The sequence below is a fragment of the Schistocerca cancellata genome, chromosome 6, assembly GCF_023864275.1.
Source record: "Schistocerca cancellata isolate TAMUIC-IGC-003103 chromosome 6, iqSchCanc2.1, whole genome shotgun sequence".
NCBI lineage: Eukaryota > Metazoa > Arthropoda > Insecta > Orthoptera > Acrididae > Schistocerca > Schistocerca cancellata.
The window spans coordinates 25,861,656-25,882,161 of record NC_064631.1 but is presented as its reverse complement, the minus strand read 5'-3'; the positions used below and the strand labels follow the sequence as shown (position 1 = coordinate 25,882,161).

At 43.1% G+C, this 20,506-nt stretch overlaps 2 protein-coding genes across 2 annotated transcripts in view; both read right to left on the bottom strand.

Annotated features, from left to right (window-relative positions):
• The window catches only part of LOC126191541 (growth arrest-specific protein 1-like), a 73,896-nt gene extending 57,441 nt beyond the window's left edge, over window positions 1–16,455 (bottom strand). The window contains exon 1 of the mRNA XM_049932446.1: window positions 16,250–16,455. Coding sequence (XP_049788403.1) covers window positions 16,250–16,438 — 189 coding nt within the window. The 5' untranslated portion in view covers window positions 16,439–16,455. The remainder of the gene's footprint in view (window positions 1–16,249) is intronic.
• LOC126191166 (uncharacterized) overlaps window positions 16,450–20,506 on the bottom strand; it is a 216,742-nt gene continuing 212,685 nt past the window's right edge. Inside the window, exon 4 of the mRNA XM_049931938.1 lies at window positions 16,450–16,551. Within this exon, the coding sequence (XP_049787895.1) occupies window positions 16,540–16,551 (12 nt within the window). The 3' untranslated portion in view covers window positions 16,450–16,539. The remainder of the gene's footprint in view (window positions 16,552–20,506) is intronic.

Genomic DNA, 20,506 nt, shown 5'->3' with positions numbered 1-20,506 from the left:
CGTAAAACTACCGTAGGCTACCACGGGTAAGCGCGCATTACGGTAGTTCTCCTAGTAGTTCTGGTCAGTTAATTTTAACTGCGTTACATGTATGTTAGGCGTGTTGCATACCTATCAGGTATTACTTCATTTTGACAGCTTAGTTCAGGGACGGGCAGGAATCCTGCACGTGTGCGGTGCACTTGCACGCGTGCAGTTAACAGGTGTTCTGCGTGCACACAGGGGCAAGCTGGTCACCCGCTTATCTCCCCTCCCCACCATACCTTCTGTCCGCTCCTTCCTCTGCAATGCGTTTTGTTTCCTAGCTTGCTTTATTGAATGTAGGAATAAGATTAGTAGTAGTAGTGCTTGAAAGATGTCCTGTTTTGAAAGAGTACCTATTACCTACGATACGTTTTATTTAATTATCACAGGTGGAGTGGAACAAAATTTCTACATACAGACAAACGCAAGCAGTTACTTAAATTTTCATCACTGATGTTTGCTCTTAACCGACACTTACTAATTTAACAAATGGTTTTCCAGCTCTCGCTATATTAAGCTCGTACCGCTGGGCTATTACTGTTGTCGTCCTAAAAAATTGAAAACGGTGCTCCATAAAATGTTAAATCAGTTACATGAGAGACATGACGAAAGAAAGTCGCAGATCTCTCGTGACCACAGCAACTACGACAGATTCATCTAGTATCGTCAGGACGCTCTTCTGAAGCCCAGTCAATTTCCCCATCCGCTCAGAAATCTGACAATAAATTGTACTCGTCCTTGTGAAATTTGTTATAATGGCCTTCAATACTAAACTTCCGCTGACCATCGAGAATACTGCCACATATTAAACATTTTGAATTTTCACGTTTTTGCACAAAGAAAAAATGATTCTCCCATTACTTTTTAAAAGATAGCAAATCTCCACATCTCCGTTTCCTTGTTTCACTCTGCATTTTCCGGTTCTTGAAATACAACGTTGACTACGTAGTGGTCGCTACGCATCAACGTCCGCAGCTTAGCCTGGCACTACACTGCCGCAACCTGCCGGCTGTCGCCACTGCCCCAGTCGACGATTGCACGCGAGCAGCACACGTGCAGCGCTGTGCGCTCATGAGCCGCGTGCAACGTTTGCCCGCCCCTGGCTTACTTTGTGTAGTCAGTTAGTTAGTTAGTTGGTTGCGTGTTCCATTGATCAATACCACGGTACGGTAGCCATTATGATGTGGAACGTGTCAAGTGCACAAGAAATGCACATATGAAACAAATTTTTTTAATATATACAGGGTGTTACAAAAAGGTATTGCCAAACTTTCAGGATACATTCCTCATACACAAATAAAGAAAATATGTTATGTGCACATGTGTCCGGAAACGCTTAATTTCCACGTTAGGGCTCATTTTAGTTTCGTCAGTATGTACTGTACTTCCTCGATTCTGATGATCAAATTGTAAATTTTCACAATCAACATGTGTGGGCTGACGAGAATCCGCACACAATTGTGCAGTCACGTCATCAACACAGATTTTCTGTGAACGTTTGGGCAGGCATTGTTGGTGATGTCTTGATTGGGCCCCATGTTCTTCCACCTACGCTCAATGGAGCACGTTATCATGATTTCATACGGGATACTCTACCTGTGCTGCTAGAATATGTGCCTTTACAAGTACGACACAGCATGTGGTTCACGCACGATAGAGCTCCTGCACATTTCAGTCGAAATGTTCGTACGCTTCTCAACAACAGATTTGGTTACCGATGGATTGGCAGAGGCGGACCAATTCCATGGCCTCCACGCTCTCCTGACCTCAGCCCTCTAACTTTCATTTATGGGGGCATTTGAAAGCTCTTGTCTACACAACCCCGGTACCAAATGTAGAGACTCTTCGTGCTCATATTGTGGACGGCTGTGATACAATACGCCATTCTCCAGGGCTGCATCAGCGCATCAGGGATTCCATGGGACAGAGGGTGGATGCATGTATCCTCGCTAACGGAGGACATTTTGAACATTTTCTGTAACAAAGTGTTTGAAGTCACCCTGGTACGTTCTGTTGCTGTGTGTTTCCATTCCATGATTAATGTGATTTGAAGAGAAGTAATAAAATGAGCTCTAACATGGAAAGTAAGCGTTTCCAGACACATGTCCACATAACATATTTTCTTTCTTTGTGTGTGAGGAATGTTTCCTGAAAGTTTGGCCGTACCTTTTTGTAACACCATATATATATATATATATATATATATATATATATATATATATATAATACAGAGTTAAAGATTAATATTTCTATTATTTACCCCATTCCCTTAAATGGCACAAAATGCATATACTATATTTATAGAATTATTTATTCCTGTTCAAACAAATTTCGGGCTTGCAGCCGGTCGTCCTTCAATACTTCGCACTCTATTTCAACTGGGCACCTGCCAGTCATCTTCAGGTGAGCCGTCTTCTTTATTGTATTTCAATTGCCCATCGGGGCGGGCTGGCAGCAGCATATGCGCTGCTCTTCAGCCGAAAGACATAGAACAAACAATAGAAGACAGTGAAAAATATACAAAGGAGAGAATATGGTGAACACAGATATAAAAAAGGGGGAACATCATGGAAGGTAATAGACAAAAAAACGGGGTGACCGTAAAATGGAGATAAAAAACTGTGAAAACTGTTTAAAAGTAGCACACACTGCGACAATTAAAAGAACACAAGTCACAGTATGACTGGAGCATAAAAGATATCGACGGATGGCGTAGCACATAACAAACACTGACGGTGAACCTCAAGGCAGTACACGATTAAAATCACACCTCTTGACGCACAGGAGAAAGCGTAAACGTCGTCCGTTCCGCAATATATAGCGTACTGTAACTATTCTGCGCATGCGTCGAAAACTTGTTGAACCACACTGCCCGCCGGCAGCGCCCTCGCTGGTGGAATAGCGGAACTCAGTCGCCCTCTGCGTTGCTGTTTGCCACGGCGGTCGACGCAATCTTTCGTCTTCGATTTGAGCAAATCGTGGAGATGATGGGATTCCATGCACTGTCCAGCTGGTAGCCGCTGTCACGGTTTAACAGATTTTCCGCCAGTCGTATTTCTACGGATTCTTTAATAATGGAGTCCCAGACAGACGTTGCTGTGGACAAAATCATTGTTTTCTCATACTCCATTGAATGTCCAGTAGAAATACAATGTTCAGCAATAGCGGACTTGCTTGGCTGCAAAAGACGGGTGTAACGTTGATGTTCAGTGCAGCTTTCTTTCACGGTGCGCGTGGTTTGACCTATGTAAGCCATACCACATTGGCACGGTATCTTGTAAATTCCGGCCTTTCGTAGTAACAGATTGTCCTTAACTGATCCCACAAGGTCCGCAATCTTCGATGGTGGGCGGAAAACCACTTTTACCTGAAATTTTCGGGGGATTCTTGCTATTTTAAACGAAGTGTTGCCAACGAAAGGCAGAAAAGCTAAAGATTGTTCCGGCATGTTCTCCTCTTTATTCACTTCCTGCTTCTTAGTTTTAACTGTTAGTGCCCTGTTAATCTGCCGGATGGAATAACCATTTTCGCTGAAAACTGTCTTTAGAGGGGCGAGTTCTTGAGGTAAGCTATCTAGATCTGAGACACTATGAGCTCTATGAACAAGTGTTTTAAGCAAACTCATGGTTTGCGATGGGTGATGGCAACTCGATGCTTGCAGGTACAAATCAGTATGAGTGGGTTTCCGGTAAACTGAATGCCCTAGAGAACCATCATTCTTCCTTCGAACCAGGACATCCAAGAAAGGCAAACAACCATCTTTCTCTATTTCCATGGTGAACAGGATGTTGCTATGAATGTAGTTGAGGTGATGTAGAAACTCCATTAATTTATCTTCTCCATGAGGCCACACTATGAAAGTGTCATCCACATACCGCCAAAAAACTGTTGGCTTCAGGGCAGCTGATTCAAGCGCTCTCTCTTCAAAATCCTCCATAAAAAGGTTCGCCACCAAAGGAGACAGGGGACTACCCATGGCGACACCGTCAGTCTGTTCAAAATATTCTTGATTAAACATAAAATAAGTTGAGGAAAGAGCGTGCCTGAACAAAGCAGTGATATCAACAGGAAACATGTTACCAATCAGTGTCAAAGAATCTGCAAGAGGAACTTTTGTAAAAAGTGAGACCACATCAAAACTTACTAGAAGGTCTACACTGCGAAGAGCCCCCAGTCGATTGATAAAATCAGCTGAGTTTCGTATGTGATGTGAGCAGTTGCCTACGAAAGGTCTCAGTAAGGAAGCGAGATGTTTAGCTAAATCATATGTAGGAGCTCCAATGTTGCTCACTATTGGACGCAGAGGAAGACCCTCTTTATGAATCTTTGGAAGGCCATATAGCCTTGGAGGTACACAACCATGTGGTCTTAACCTCTTGATGGTCTCTTGCGGTAAGGAGGAGGAATTTAATAGTGCTGAAGTTTTTCGTTGCACACGTCCTGTAGGATCGTAATCAATCCTCCCATAGGTAGAGTCACTTAGCAAACCATACGTCTTATCTTTATACACACCACGAGGTAACAAAACAGTTGCATTACCTTAGTCAGCTTTCAATACCACTACGTCAGGGTCCTCTCTCAGATTTCGTAATCCAGCCCTTTCTGCAGAGGTTAAATTACTGCGTTGAGTAGGAGCCTTCAACAGAGCACGGCAAGTTTCCCTTCTTATTTCGTCTACAGCATCCAAAGGAAGACGTCGTATAGCTTCTTCAACACCACGCAAAATACTTATTAATGGCGGTGCTGTAAGTGTAGGTGCAAAATTGAGTCCCTTGCTTAATACAGACAGCGTAGCGTGGTCCAAATTCTTCTCCGTGAGTTTGACAACGGAACGTCGTACCATTATCCCTTCTGGCGACGGCTTCTGTGGCAACAGTCGATCAAATTTTGATATCTGCCGACAATTAGCATCATTGTGGATCCACTCGAACTTGGCCGAAGTCACTCCATCAACCCAGTCCCATGATACAGAAGAAAGATACCTTGCAACCTTCAAATGTAACTGGTAAAGTTCTGCTGAAATAGCATCTAACCTTCGTCTTGTATAGCAAATCCTCTCCTTGACAATAGCATGACTAGCCTTCTCAGTAATCTTCCGTGCAGTAGCGGTCTTAATGAAATGAGTCACTCTAGCAACTTTTGGTATAATGCCATGGTCCCGACATCTCAATATTCATGAATTCATCTATGGTATAGAAGGAGTTGTCAAAGCGATATGATTTCAATTTATTTTTTAATCTATTACTGCTGTCTGTCAGACACCTTATTTCATCTGCTAATTTGTCGAAAATTTTTATAGCAGCATACTTTACCCCTTTCTGTGCCAAAGATAGGTTGAGCAAAGGATAGTGTAAGTCTCTCTTTCTTTCTGGTATTATAATCATGAATGTCACTGTTGTTTTTAAACTGGTCCATGTTGTTGAGAATAAATTTCATTGGTGAGTAGATGTATTGTCATGCTGTTGTAAGAGTTCCCAATCTTTTAAAAAGATGCCTACATGATGGGCGACTATGACACCCCACACATTACTCTAACCACTTTCTTTTGAGCAGTGAATACTTTTTGTCTAAATGTTGAGTTACCCCAAAATATTACTCCGTATGACATGGGAGAGTGAAAGTATGCAAAGTATGTTAGCTTACTAATTTCTGTATCCTCAATATTAGCAATTATTCTGATCGCAAAAGTTGCTGAACCTAGTCGGTTTAGGAGATCCAAAATATGAATTTTCCAATTAAGATTTTTACGTATATGTACACCCAAAAACTTAGTATGCTCTACCCTACTTATTGACTTCTGTTGGTGTGTTATATTTATTGAAGGAACTGTACTTTTCCCAGCAGAAATATAGATGTACTGTGTTTTTTTTTTTTCAAAGTTTAGAGCACGCACATTTGCAGAAAACCAATTAATGACTTTTCCAAAGACCTTATTTGTATCATTTTCGATTGGACTTTCTTTTACTGGATTAATAATGATGCTTGTATCATCAGCAAGCAGTGTCAGTTCAGCTTCCTTTTTTCAGATAGGATGGGAGGTCGTTCACATATATCAAGACCAGAAGGGGACCCATGATTGAACCCTGTGGAACACCTAATGCAATTTCATCCCAGTTAGATGAAGTGTCAAACTTATTTAAATCACTTGACCCATATAAGAAAACTTTTTGCTTCCTGTATTGTAGATATGACTTAAACCACTCATATGCTATTCCATTTATACCATAGAACTGTAATTTCTGTAACATAAAGTCATGGTTCACACAATCAAATTTTTTGGACAAGTATATCAGACCAGTATCTACTTTCCCCTAGAAACTGGAAGCAGTGAACTATCTAGAAACTGAGTCAGAATATACAAAGGGCTGGGTAATGTATGGAAAATTTTCGTTGTACATAGTTATCTTCATCTTCGTTTCTTAAAAATAAACTGTATTTACAGCAAAACTGGAAATTTCAATATTTAATTCAGGTTTTATTCGAAAACGGCTGATGTTCTAACGTGAAACCGACAGATTTTATAACAAAAGTAAAAAAAAAAAAATACATAAAAGGGACATTTTACGACAAACACAAAACAAAAATATGTCAAACATCGCTTCAGCACTTCATCGAGCTGATATAAAACATGCTCCTGTTATTCATAAAAAACTTTCGCCTTTGCTCATGATGAATAACGTTCCACTGAGTACAAAAAACAACGAAGGTAACATAGACTTTTTATGTTTTGCGAAAGAACTGTCTTTGCATCAAAATTAATAGCTTCAGTGGCCTAAAAGCAGAGGCATTATAAGATCTATTAACTTGTATTCCATTTAAAAATAATTACTTGCAAAACAAATATAAAACAAAGGTAAGTCGACGGCTCACAGTTTCTCTCAAACGCATTCATCTATGTTTCTTTCCCTATCAAAGCTACCAATACTAGTGGTAGTCCTACCGTTCATTATGTCACTTTTGCATTGTACCAAAACAACGGAAGGGTAGTCCTGGTACTTTAACTAATACTTTAAAAAATTCGCAGTTAAGAAACCTCCAAGAGTTGCTCATGAAACATACCTTTTTTCATTACCAGTTTCAAACAACTGACTATCATCAGGTAACAAAATTAACTAGACTACTTCAGCATGAATCGTCCTTTACCTACTCTACCGTACAAAAAAGAAAGAACAATCCTAGGTTACTAAAACTATTCACAGTTTTATAAAAGCATGCATTTTCAGCTACGGCACTTTCGGCCATGGCTGTTTCACCGAGCCGGCCGGAGTGGCCGTGCGGTTCTAGGCGCTACAGTCTGGATCCGAGCAACCGTTACGGTCGCAGGATTGAATCCTGCCTCGGGCATGGATGTGTGTGATGTCCTTAGGTTAGTTAGGTTAAAGTTTTTTAAAACGCCACTCGTAACATTATTCCAGGTTGTTACCACCTGCAATAGTGTTCAACAAACCGGTGCGTCATGCGCTGATAGTGCTCTGCGTATGAGGGTACTGGTTACTACGCAACACCGAACACAGCCATCTTTTTATTGATCTTCCTACTGATCTTGTACCTTAAGATCGGAAATTTAAAGCTTCCTCTGTTAATCTCGAACTTGGCATTATTTGTGTGTGTTCTAGGCAGCATTGTCGATTAGGCCTGATCTTCTCATTTATAGTTTACATCACCAGCTCTGCAAGTATCTAATCTTGTGCAGCTCTTCACTCCTCTTAAGAGTTTCATTCCTGCCTCTCGGATTTATAAATTTAAGGGTAAAATAAGAAATGGAAGCCGGCCGGAGTGGCCGAGCGGTTCCAGGTGCTACAGTCTGGAACCGCGCGACCGCTACGGTCGCTGGTTCGAATCCTGCCTCGGGCATGGATGTGTGTGATGTCCTTAGGTTAGTTAGGTTTAAGTAGTTCTAAGTTCTAGGGGACTGATGACCTCAGAAGTTAAGTCCCATAGTGCTCAGAGCCATTTGAACCATTTTTTCAAGAAATGGAAAAGATTGGGGGGGGGGGGGGGTTGCTTGGGGAAGGAGACCAGACAGAAAGGTCATCGGTCTCATAGCATTAGGGAGGGACGGGGACGGAAGTCGGCCGTGCCTTTCAAAGGAACCATCCCAACATTTGCCTGGAGCGTGGAAATGATTGCTTGCCACATGCAAATTGGGACTTGCTGATTGATAGACCTACAAGAGTGACAGTAATAAATATTGGAGCACAGCTTTGCCATAGAAAAATGCCTGCAGTGAGAGACTTCGAGATAATTTACTTTATCAGATATGTGGAGGGACCGTGGGCACACTGAGCGGAATCCTCGTGCGTTGGGTCTTTAAAGTTGCGGCGCGAGCAATTTCCTACTTTCACAGGAGAATAGATGCCATACAAAATAAGGAACACATAATGTTCTAAGATTTCTTTAGCAACGCAGTACCCAGCGTGGAAGTGTCACGATTCGGTTTCAGAGCAAACGAGGAAACATCGGTCGATGGTGAAATCAGTACACAAATTCAAAAGGAAGAACTGCGAGTAATCCAAAACGTGAAAGCCAAGAACCGTCAACAGCGTACAACAGTAAATCGAGAGAAAAACCAAAAGCAAGCGAGCAGCTATATGCGAAAATAACGTCAACGATCGGGAAGTTTCGCGAACATCAACGCAGTTGCACGAAGAAAGCTCGTTCACTGTTCTCCTAGCTTACGACGCCAGAGGACCTCGCCACCTGAAGCGAAGTCCACACGGCGTGCAGTGCGACTCGAAGGGAAACAGTTCTGGATGAGCAACGGTTGTGCGTTCATCTTGACAGAGTCTGGCGAGGATAATAAAATTTCCTTCCGTTGCTTCATTTTTGTGAAAACTGTAGGGTTACACATGAAACGCGCCTTATTTTCGACGTTATGAATACATTTTGTCACGCGACGGCTGTGTTGTGTAGCCTTAAAGCCTACAGCACGTTAAAATATGTGTTTCACCACTGAAAAATATCTTGAGAAGTGGGCACATGAGGAAAGCATATACGAGCTAGAGTAATATACTTGATTCTGGCTAAAATATATTACATAACCATAAGAATTCAGCAGATAACTATCAAGACTTAGGAGAGAAACTGGCTGGCCATCGAGCCCTTAAGCACCCAGAGACTGAGGGCAAACGTTCGCAGCGGTGCAGTGCTGACTTTCCCCCGTAAGTGTTAAGAGCTGAACGGAGCACCCGCCTGCCTCGGAACTCGTCCAGAAACACTATCGACTGGAACCCGTTCTCCTCGTGATTCATCGGCTGCATAAAATTTACAGCGTAACCTCGTCGTTTACTGCAACTAAGCTTTATGTTTTGACATAATAAACACGCTGCGGAACGCTGTCTGGACGTAAAGATACCAGCTACAGCATCTCAACATGACGTGTGAGGTAACAAGACCAGACCGAGAGAATAAGACTTTTGACTGAATTTACGGCACGAATATATCATCGGATATTTATCACTACAACTGCAATTCGTAGAGCACCAGTGTTGTTTTTCTCCGACCATTTTTACACCTCCGATTTTTTTCTCAGTACCAGTATACCACTGTTGTGTGTATGTGAAATCTTATAGGACTTACCTGCTAAGGTCATCAGTCCCTAAGCTTACTCACTACTTAACCTAAATTGCCCTAACGACAAACACACACTCCGATGCCCGAAGGAGGACTCGAACCTCCGCCGGGACCAGCCGCACAGTCCATGACTGCAGCGCCCTAGACCGCTCGGCTAATCCCGCGCGGCATACCATTGCTGTGACGGCACAGTAAGTACGAGGTGAATATAAGGTCTTTCAGTTCTACGAGCAACATACCGTGTTAAACAAAATGCGTTTCTATTGGCATCTTCTGCAGGAGTTTATTCCACCTCAAAACGCTTGAGATATTCTTGACAACCGGAAAAAATTAATACTTGATTCTTTTTACCGATCAAGCGACTAGCTGATACAGTTGCTGAACAGTTCAAAGAAAACTTGACTATCATTTCAAACACGTACCCCACTCACACAATTGTAGTTGGTGATGACTTCAATTTAACGTCGATATGTTGGCGAAAATACAGTTTTAAAGACGGTGCTAAGCATGAAACGTCGTCCGCAATCGTACTGAATGGTTTCTCAGAAAACTGTTTTGAACAATTATGCCAGAAGCCCACTTGAATTGTAAAGGGTTGCGTAAACATACTGGAGCTCTTAACAACGAATGATCCTGAGCAAATATGGAGCATCATGACGGAGACAGGGTTCTGTGATCACAATGTCGGTGTAGCGAGATTGAATACCGTAACACGTAAACCCAACAAAAATCAACGCAAAAGACCATCAATTTAAAAAATCAGATAAAAGTTCGCTAGACCCCTTCCAATCTATGTAAGCGTAGACTAGATTTGGTGTAAATTCAAAGAAATAGTATCGACAGCAACGGAGAGATATATTGTATAATAAATAAATCAATAAGATATGGTACTGATTCCTTATGGAACACAAAACGAATCAGAACATTGTTGCAGAAGAAACTAAAAAAGCATGCCAAATTTAAAAGAACGCAAAATCCCGAAGATTGGCGAAGTTTTACGGAAGCTCGAAATTTAGCGCCATCTTGCATGCGAGATGATTTTAATGGTTTTCACAGTGAAACTCTGTCTCGAAAAATGATAGAAAACCCAAAGAGATTCTGGTCATATGTAAAGAACACCAGCGGACAGACACAGTCAATGCTTGCTCTGTAGGATAACATTGGCTATGTTACAGATGACAGTGCCACTAAACCAGAGTTACTAAACGTGGTTTTCGGGAATTTCATTACCAAAGAAGATGAAGTAAATATTCCAGAATTCTAATCAAGAACAACTGCAGACATGAATAATTTAGTAGATATCCTCGGTTTAGCGAAGTAGCTTATACCACTTAATAAAGGCATGGCCTGCAGTTCACACTGTATACCAATTAGATTAATTTCAGAATATGCTGACACAATACCTCCATACATACTAATGATATACAACCGCTCGCTCATAAAAAGATTCTTACCCAAAGATTGGAAAATTTCAGAAATCACACGAATACCCAAGAAAGGAGTGGGAGTAATCCGCTGAATTACTGACCCATATCGCTAACGTCGATCTGCTGTAGGATTTTGCAACATATGCTGTATCCGAACATTATTAGTTACCTCGACGATTTATTGACAAACAGCCAACACGGATTCAGAAAAGATCTTTCTTGTGAAACATAACTCGCAAGAACACAACTCGCTCTTTATTCTCATGAAGTAATGAGTGCTGTTGACAAAGTATGTCTATGGACTGCCGTCTCATCTGTGCGACTAGATTCGTCACTTCCTGTCAGAAAGGTCACATTTTGTACTAACTGACAGGAAGCCATCGAGTGAAACACAAGTACTGTATGGAGATCAGCAATATTATAGGCCACCTGCTGTTCCAGTTATACACAAACGACTAAAGGGCCAATCTGAGCAGCTCTCTTAGCTTGTTTTCGGATGATGGTGTCGTTTACCGTCTTGTAAAATCATCAGACGATCAACACTAATTGTAAAATGATTTAGACACGATATCTGTATGCTGCAAAAAGTGGTAATTGACTCTAAATAATTAAAAGTGAAGTCATCCGCATGAGTAATAAAAGGAATCCGATAAATTTCGGGTACACGATAAATCACATATTTCTAAAGGCTATTAATGAAAATAATATTCAAGGATTACAATTACGAATAACTTAAATTGGAACGATCACATAGATAATGTTGTGGGAAAGCAAGCCAAAGACTGTGATTTATTGGCAGAATACTTAGGAAATGCAACAGCTCTACTAAAGAGACTCCTTGCATTACGCTTGTCAGCCATCTTCTGCAGTACTGCTGTGCGGTGCGGTATCCGCAACAGATAGGACTGACGGAGGACATAGAAAAAGTTCAGAGAAGGGTAGTTCGTTTTGTATTATCGCGAAATAGGGGATAGATTGCCACAGAAATGATACGCGAATTGGCGTTGGCAGTCATTAAAAGAAAGGCGTTTATCGTGGCGGCAGCATCTTCACAGGATATTTCAATATCCTGTCAGGATGTTTATAATCAGAATTATAGGTTCTTTTGAAATGTAGATAGACTTTTTTTTTTTTTGGAAACTTAGTTCTACATCTTCCACGGATAAAAGCCCATGTCACTGTCTCTCCCGAAATGATGACACATCATGGCGCAAACGTAACAGGGCAAAAGTGACAGGAGAATCTTACGCGCTTAAGCATAGTCTTCCAGCAGATGTACCTGGTGCTATAAAATCGAATACGTAGAGATGTGACCAGGGCTGAGCAACCGAAGAAGTGTTTGCAAGGGCGAACACAAATCCAAATGAGTGTTTCAACAGCTTTACTTGGAATCATCTACCAACAACTATGTTTATCGGTATCAAGACATTAAAAATAGTCCATGACGCTGTTTTCACATACAACTGTAGAAATATTACCAAGTGTTGGGCATTACAAGAGTTAGGAATTATTTCTGAGGAGAATGATAACCTTACAATGTAAGATGGTGAAAGATCTGCGATGGCAAAAAATGTAAGACAGTTAGCTACATGCAAAACCAAGTGGGAGGACATACTAGAGATAGAAGAAGACAAAACATATGCATCAAACTGTTTTTAATCATCTGTAAGTGTTCCAGCTCAGCTCATTTTCTTTACAAGTGATTTCCCTGATACAATATTTTTTACCATGAGACCCTTATTCGGAAGAACTGTTCCAGACAATTCACTGAAATTTTGTGTGCAACTAGGTAACAAGCATTTATAACTATGGAACCTCATATAATGAGAAATTTTGTAATACTTTCTTCTAAATAAAATTATAAGTGAGGAAAACTGTGTCAAAATTTTGGATCCTTTAGTTTTTTAAAAGTTTTTGGAGAAAAGCAACTTAAAGAACTTTTTTTAGTTCAATATAATGCACAGTACGTACTTGATATCTAGTAGAAATTTGATTACTGTACGTTCATTAGACTTCCCACACAGGGACAAATGTTTGGTGTAAAATTAACATGGACCAGGTAGGCCAAGTACTGATCACCTTAAAAATCTATAGGCTGTGGGCAAAGGCTGGTAGTTACACAGTTCTCATATCTCCCCACTCCCTGTATTGTTACAGCTGAACTGTCCGCTCGCTCGCTCGCGGTCTACAACTTCGGGACTGGCTCCGATACGACACGCTATTGACTGGAGCCCACTCTCCGCGTGAGTCATCCGACATATAAAATTTACAGCACGACCTCTCCATTTACCGCCGCTAAGCTGCGCGTTCTGACATTATAAACACGTTACGGAACGCTCTCTGGACGTAAAGATACCACCTACAGCACCTCAACATCACGGGTGAGGAAACAAAACCAGTAAGAAGCAAAACCGAAAGAGAGAATTTATGGCGTGAAATATTGATCGCTTATTTATGACCACAAAACGCCAGCCACAGTAAAGTGCAAGGCGAAGAGTGCGTAGCGCACTATTGTTGTTCGTCTGTCTCCATCTTTACAGCTCCGATTTTTCTATCAGTATACCGTTGTTCTCATTGTGCAGTCATACTGAGGGCGGGGGGAGGTTGGAAATATAAATTCCTCAAGTTTTACGAGTAAGTAATCTCATGAAATAAAATGCGTTTCTGTTAGCATCTAGTGCAAGAATTTATTGTGCCTCGAATCGCTTACGATACATTTGACTGGTGTCACAGTCTCCTACGTGTACATGCAGAATATAATCACTAATAGTTGTTAGTATAGATCGCTACCGCTTCAGCTGACGACAGATGAGATTTGAGTCACCTTCGAGTTTTCAATTTTAGGGTGCTGATACGAGAAAAAGTTATGAGTCCTTTCTTCAGCTTCGGTTTTAATTTCTATTTGTCTGCTGTTTCTGCTGTCTCTCTAATTTTATGGTGATTAATGAAACAGGGCCCACAGCCATAGAACTTGCTAGAAACAGGCTGTGGTAACTACTAGCGAGCACAGAAACTATGGTCCATTGTAAGAAACATTTAATAATACTATTTGGGAACACACAACACTTCTTGTTAATTAGGAACTAAAGCCAATAATTATAAAAGAAGATATCCCAAGGAAATATGTGCATACATCATTATATCACTATCAACAAAAACAATTAACTTTTGTAAAGTTGACGTTACCATTCTCTCACGTACACGTAGGTGCACCAACGGATATTCGAAATCTGGAGTCGATACGAAGTTAACGGAAGTGAACAGTTATTATTCAGGCATCTTGCTAACACATCGGGTCGTGTCTTGTAGGATAGTAATTTGGAACAAAATGAGCAATGTTAAGCGCCTGGACTTATGCGGCAGTGTCAGAGCAGGTAATGTCTTTGAACATATTACGACACTGACCCCAGAAAGCATACTTCGTAGTATAGATTACAGAAAAGCCACCACATGAGTTAAGGGTTAACAGACATAAATGTAACTGATGATTGAGGTTAGGTTAAAACCTCCGAAACGGTCAGTGGAAATAAATATAAATTGTGACTATTCAGAGTAATTTGAACAAGGCGCGCAAAACAAAGCTGCCCGGGAAAATATTTTATTCGGCTTAAGACAGACACCCGTCATGCAACATCCTTCACAACGCACATAACTTAAAGTTGGGTTGTCTGGCCTAATTTATGGATGATGTAAGTTGGGTTGCCTACCTTCAGGCACACAAAATACACTACTGGTCATTAAAATTGCTACACCACGAAGATGACGTGCTACAGACGCGAAATGTAACCGACAGGAAGAAGATGCTGAGATATGCAAATGATTAGCTTTTCAGAGTATTCACAAAAGGTTGGCGCCGGTGGCGACACCTACAACGTGCTGACATGAGGAAAGTTTCCTAACGATTTCTCATACACAAACAACAGTTGACCGGCGGTGCCTGGTGAAATGTTGTTCTGATGCCTCGTGTAAGGAGGAGAAATGCGTACCATCACGTTTCCGACTTTGATAAAGGTCGGATTGTAGCGTATCGCGATTGCGGTTTATCGTATCGCTACATTGTTGCTCGCGTTGGTCGAGATCCAATGACTGTTAGCAGAATATGGAATGGGTGGGTTCAGGAGGGTAATACGGAACGCCGTGCTGGATCCGAACGGCCTCGTATCACTAACAGTCGAGATGACAGGCATCTTATCCGCATGGCTGTAACGGATCGCGCAGCCACGTGTGAATCCGTCAGTCAACAGATGGGGACGTTTGCAAGACAGCAACCATCTGCACGAACAGTTCGACGACATTTGCAGCAGCATGGACTATCAGCTCAGAGACCATGGTTGCGGTTACCCTTGACGCCGCATCACAGACAGGAGCGCCTGCGATGGTGTACTCAACGAACTCGGTGCACGAATGGCAAAACGTCATTTTTTCGGATGAATCCAGGTTCTGTTTACAGCATCATGATCGTCGCTTCCGTGTTTGGCGACATCGCGGTGAACACACATTGGAAGCGTGTATTCGTCATCGCCATACTGGCGTATCACCGAACGTGATGCTACGGGGTGTCATTGGTTCCACGTCTCGGTCACGTCTTGTTAGCATTGACGGCACTCTGAACAGTAGACGTTACATTTCAGATGTGTTACGACCCGTGGCTCTACTCTTCATTCGATCCCTGCGAAACCCTACATTTCAGCAGGATAACGCACGACCGCATGTTGCAGGTCCTGTGCGGGCCTTTCTGGATACAGAAAATGTTCGACTGCTGCCCTGGCCAGCACATTCTCCAGATCTCTCACCAATTGAAAACGTCTGGTCGACGGTGGCCGAGCAACTGGCTCGTCACAATACGCCAGTCACTACTCTTGATGAACTGTGGTATCGTGTTGAAGCTGCATGGGCAGCTGTACCTGTACACGCCATCCAACCTCTATTTGACTCAATGCACAGACGTATCAAGGCCGTTATTACGGCCAGAGGTGGTTGTGCTGGGTACTGATTTCTCAGGATCTAAGCAGCTAAATAGCGCTAAAATGTAATCACATGTCATTTCTAGTATAATATATTTGTCCAATGAATACCCGTGTATCATCTTCATTTCTACTTGGTGTAGCAATTTTAATGGCCAGTAGTGTATAGTCACGACCAGTTTTGTTTTGCCCAATTTGATTTCACGTCTAGCCGCACCCCCCCATTTGTGTAGGGGATGGAGCGGACGCACGCCGGCTCACCGTCATGAGGTGGTGGCCCTCGGGCGTGGAGGTGAGCGCGACGAGCGCCAGCTGGCAGTCGTCGGGGCAGCGCGGCTGCGGCGAGTCGGGGTCGAGCGCGTTGGCCGGGCAGTGCATGAGGTAGAGCTGCAGCGCCGAGCGGCAGCCGCGCCGGTAGCCGCAGCGCAGGCGCGCCTCCTCGCACGCCATCGCGGGGGCGGCGCCGGCGCCGGGGGCGGAGGACGAGGCGGGCGCGACGGAGGCGGCGCCGGACGCGAGGGCGGCGGCCGCCAGCAGCAGCCGGCGCCACATCACTCTGCCACCTGCCGGAAGAGCCACCAAACACTGACCGTCATGCTCAGCTAACATGAGAAATACACTGAGGTGATAGAAGTCACTGGGTACCTCCTGATAAAATTTTCTGATCTCCTCTTGCCCACAGTCCTCTGTAGAAATATTGAGCCATACTGCATCTATAACATCCGTGAGCCGTGGTAAAAATTGCTGTTTTGTATGTTTTGAAGAGCGCGCCGCAGCGCGTTGTGTGAAGCAGTCGCCCTCCGTTTCTGGCGGTGGAGTCGCTGTGGCAATCGCAGCTTTAGTGTCTCCCTCTGGTGGGAAAGGGAAAAGGTTGCCTGTTGACGTTCATTTAAGGGGCACTATGAGCACGCAAGCCTCTCCTTTCCTCCGTCCTTTCGCTCGGCTCCTTCTTCCCCCCCTTCCATCCTGTTTTCTCCCCACCACACCTCTCCCTACCTCCCTTCTCCCCCCCCCCCCGCCCTGTCGCGTCTGTCCAGCACCCCCCCCCCCTTATGGGTCCTCTTCCTCGATCGGCTCCTTTCCCGTCTCCCCCCCTTTGCTTTTCCTCTCCTTCCCCCCTTTTTTATTTTCCCATCATCTGTCCAGCTTCCCCCCAGCTGCTCTCGGCTGTGGTATGTCACGTTTGCCAAATTTTTAGTGCAGTGTTCCAGTGACTGTTCAGTGTTGTTCGTCTTTCTCGTGTTGCGAACAGAAACCATGCTGTCGCTAGGTGTGAATTTTATGTCTTTTGCGAACAGAAACCAGACTGTCGCCGTATTTTTTAATTGTCTGTCTATTGTTTTACCTGTCTGCTTCGTATGTCTTTTATTAGCATCATCATCCCTCTGTTCTATGTTTTAAGTTCCACGATTTTTTTTTCGCCATGTTACTCTTTAAGTCTCCGATTTTATCGCCTGTTTTTATTATTTATTCTCCTCATCTTTTTAACAAAGTCTGTAGGCTGAAGAGCGGCATACTAAACTGCTGCCAGCCCGCCCCCTTCGGTGGGAATCGAAATTCAATAAAGAAAAAAAAATACCGCTAGGCGGCGAGTCTGGTCAGTGGGTCAGCCGGGTCAGTGTGGGGCAGTCAGTGTCTGTCTGTCGGTCTGCCGTACGTTAATAGCTACCTCTGTCATGTTTGTCGGATTCGGTGTTAACGAATTTATTGCTTAAGGTGTAAAGGCCGAATTCTTGAAATATGTTTTTATCTTGCCTATCATCTTGAGAGGCGGTATATGTGTAATGCAGAGCATGTTTGTACTTTTTATGTAAGACTGAATTTCATGGGTTTTTATTTAAATGGTCATTTTAGTATATAAAGTTGCGACCCTTCCACCGTAAGAGTTTTCTTTTAAAAACAAGTTGCACTTTCGGTGTCAAGTAATTTGTCAGTGTGCCTGACGTCCGGAGTGCTAGTACGTGTTATGCCGCCAGTCTGCTCGAGTTTGCAGTTTATTAGAAGTTAAGAGATTCGTAATATGTTGTTTCATTTACTTTTTAAATTCTACTGCTTTTATTGGTCAGTCTCTCGTCCCCAGCTTGATCGTCTGTCTCTCGTCCGCATTTGTTCGGCAGTTAGTGTCTGTATGTCTGTCTGTCAGTCTGCCGTACGTTAATAGCTGCCTCTGTAATGTTTGTCGGGTTCGGTGTTAACGAATTTATTGCTTGAAGTGTAACGGCCGAATTCCTGAAATATGCTTTTATCTTGCCTATCATCTTGAGAGGCGGTATATGTGTGGCCAACCTTGTATATTTTATGTAAGACTGCATTTCATGGGTTTTTATTTAAATGGTCATTTTAGTATATAAAGTTGCCATTCTTCCACCGTAAGACTTTTTTTTTATGAAGTTGTACCCTCGGTGGCAAGTTAATCTTTTAATGTTAGTGTTTTGTACCATTTCCATCCGTCCTACGGCGTGCATTGTTTTTGTGCTTGTGTGAGTTGTTAAAATTTTTAGTTTAAAGTAATCTGTTGTGTTACAGATTTGCAGCAGTGCAGTCTTTCAGAGGTTATTGTGAGCGGTCGTGACTACGACCGTGTCAAAAGGGAGCGGCAAGGTTCTCAGCCCGAAAGCTCATAAAAAAAGGTTTTTAGGAATAAATTTTCCATTTGTTGAAATAAATTTGATTTGTTTTCATCAGTTACCCACTGGCAACTACTTCCACGCTCACATACTGTGATTAAATGTGTTAATGTTCTTGATGAATCGTTAGTAAATAAAGTGAATTTTTAAGAAAAAATTTTGAAAGTAAATTCACGGTTCAACCCGTAACTATGAAAACGTTGCCGGTGCACGATTTTAAACAGAACTGACCTCCTCATTATCTCCCAAAAATGTCCGATGGGATTCGTGTCGGGCGATCTTAGAGGTGTCGGGCGACCTGAGTGGCCAAATCATTCGCTCCGACTGTCCTGAATGTTCTTCAAAGCAATCGTGAACAACTGTGGCTCCGTAACGCGGCGCATTCTCATTCGCAAAAATTCGATAGTCGTTTGGGAACATGAAGTGCATAAATGGCTGTAAATGGTCCCCAAGTAGCCGAACATAATCATTCCCGGTCACAACGTGGTGCCACAGCAGGGTGCACAGTGCCTTGTTGGTAAAACTGTGTTGATGGCTTCGTGGGGTCTGCACCACATCGAACCATACCATCAGCTGTTATCAACTGAAATCGGGAATCAACTCATCAGGTTACGGTTTCCCAGTCATCCAGGGTCCAGCCAATATGGCCACGAGCCCATAAGAGGCACTGCAGGCGACGTCGCAATATCAGCAGTCACTCTTGCCGGTCGTCAGCTGCCGCAGCCCATTAACACCAGATTTCGCTGCACTGTCCGAACGTGTACGTCCGTCGTACGTTCCAAACCGAATTCTGTGCTTATTTCAAGTATTGTCGCGTGTCTGTTAGTATTAACAACTCCATGTCGAGCAGAGGCCGTTGGCGACTGCGTTGTCCGCGGTGAGAGGCACTGCCTGGAATCACGTATTCTCGGCACACTCTCGACACGGTGGGTCTCGGAACACTCAACACCCTATCGACTTCCGAAATGGTGTGTCCCATGCCTTCAAGTCCAACTACCATTCCGCGTTCAAGGCCTGTTAATTCCCAACGTCCGGCAGTAATGACGTCGGAAACCTTTTGACACGAATTTCGTTAAGTACAAATGACGGCTCCGCCAATCCACTCCCCTTTTATACCCTATGTACGCGATTCTACCGCCACTTGTAGCTTTGTCATCTCAATATAGTGTGCTGCACAATCAATTAAAGGGTTCCTTTTTTGAAACTGCGCCATTTTTCCTCATTGCGGGAAGGAAGCGTCAAATTTGTCTCAGAGATGCTACAATCTTCGTCTTTAGTGGTGAAAAATCGTGGTGTCGTGAAAAGTCGCCGATGTGCTCATCGACACGCGCGAAAAAAAAAGGCCAGAGCTCAGAACTTCATGTGAGATATAAAGTGGGTTAATGGCGTCACGTTGGTGCCAAATTTTACACGATAGTAGGCTCGCCACTCTCTCACCGTCCCTCCTCATCATCATCCCATCTTCTTCTTGATGCCTCAGTGAGTGAGATTAGACTCACCACATCCCAAGTTGAAATTTCGCTGTTTTCTGATGAATGGTTAAGCATTCCAAACACAGCACAGGTCAGAGTCTACACATAAAGTTCTGAGGAGATGGCATAAAGGGACTCAATACAACCAGACCTTCTACTGGGGCGTTCATTCAACACACATCGCAGTGGAAAGCGGCAGTCCGTATAACGATGTCCTGACAAGTTTTACCACCGCTGACAACCCCACTAAGCGTGATCTGACTCCTTTGGAGTGTAGCACGTCCACAGTATTTTCTCCTGTATTAATGGGGAAACTATTCAAAGAGATACGACTTCATGTGAAGCAGCAGACCGTGTTCATGCTTCTTCAGGCCTCCTCTTTTGTACCCTCCTGTAACTTGATGACTGGTGGGGGTGGG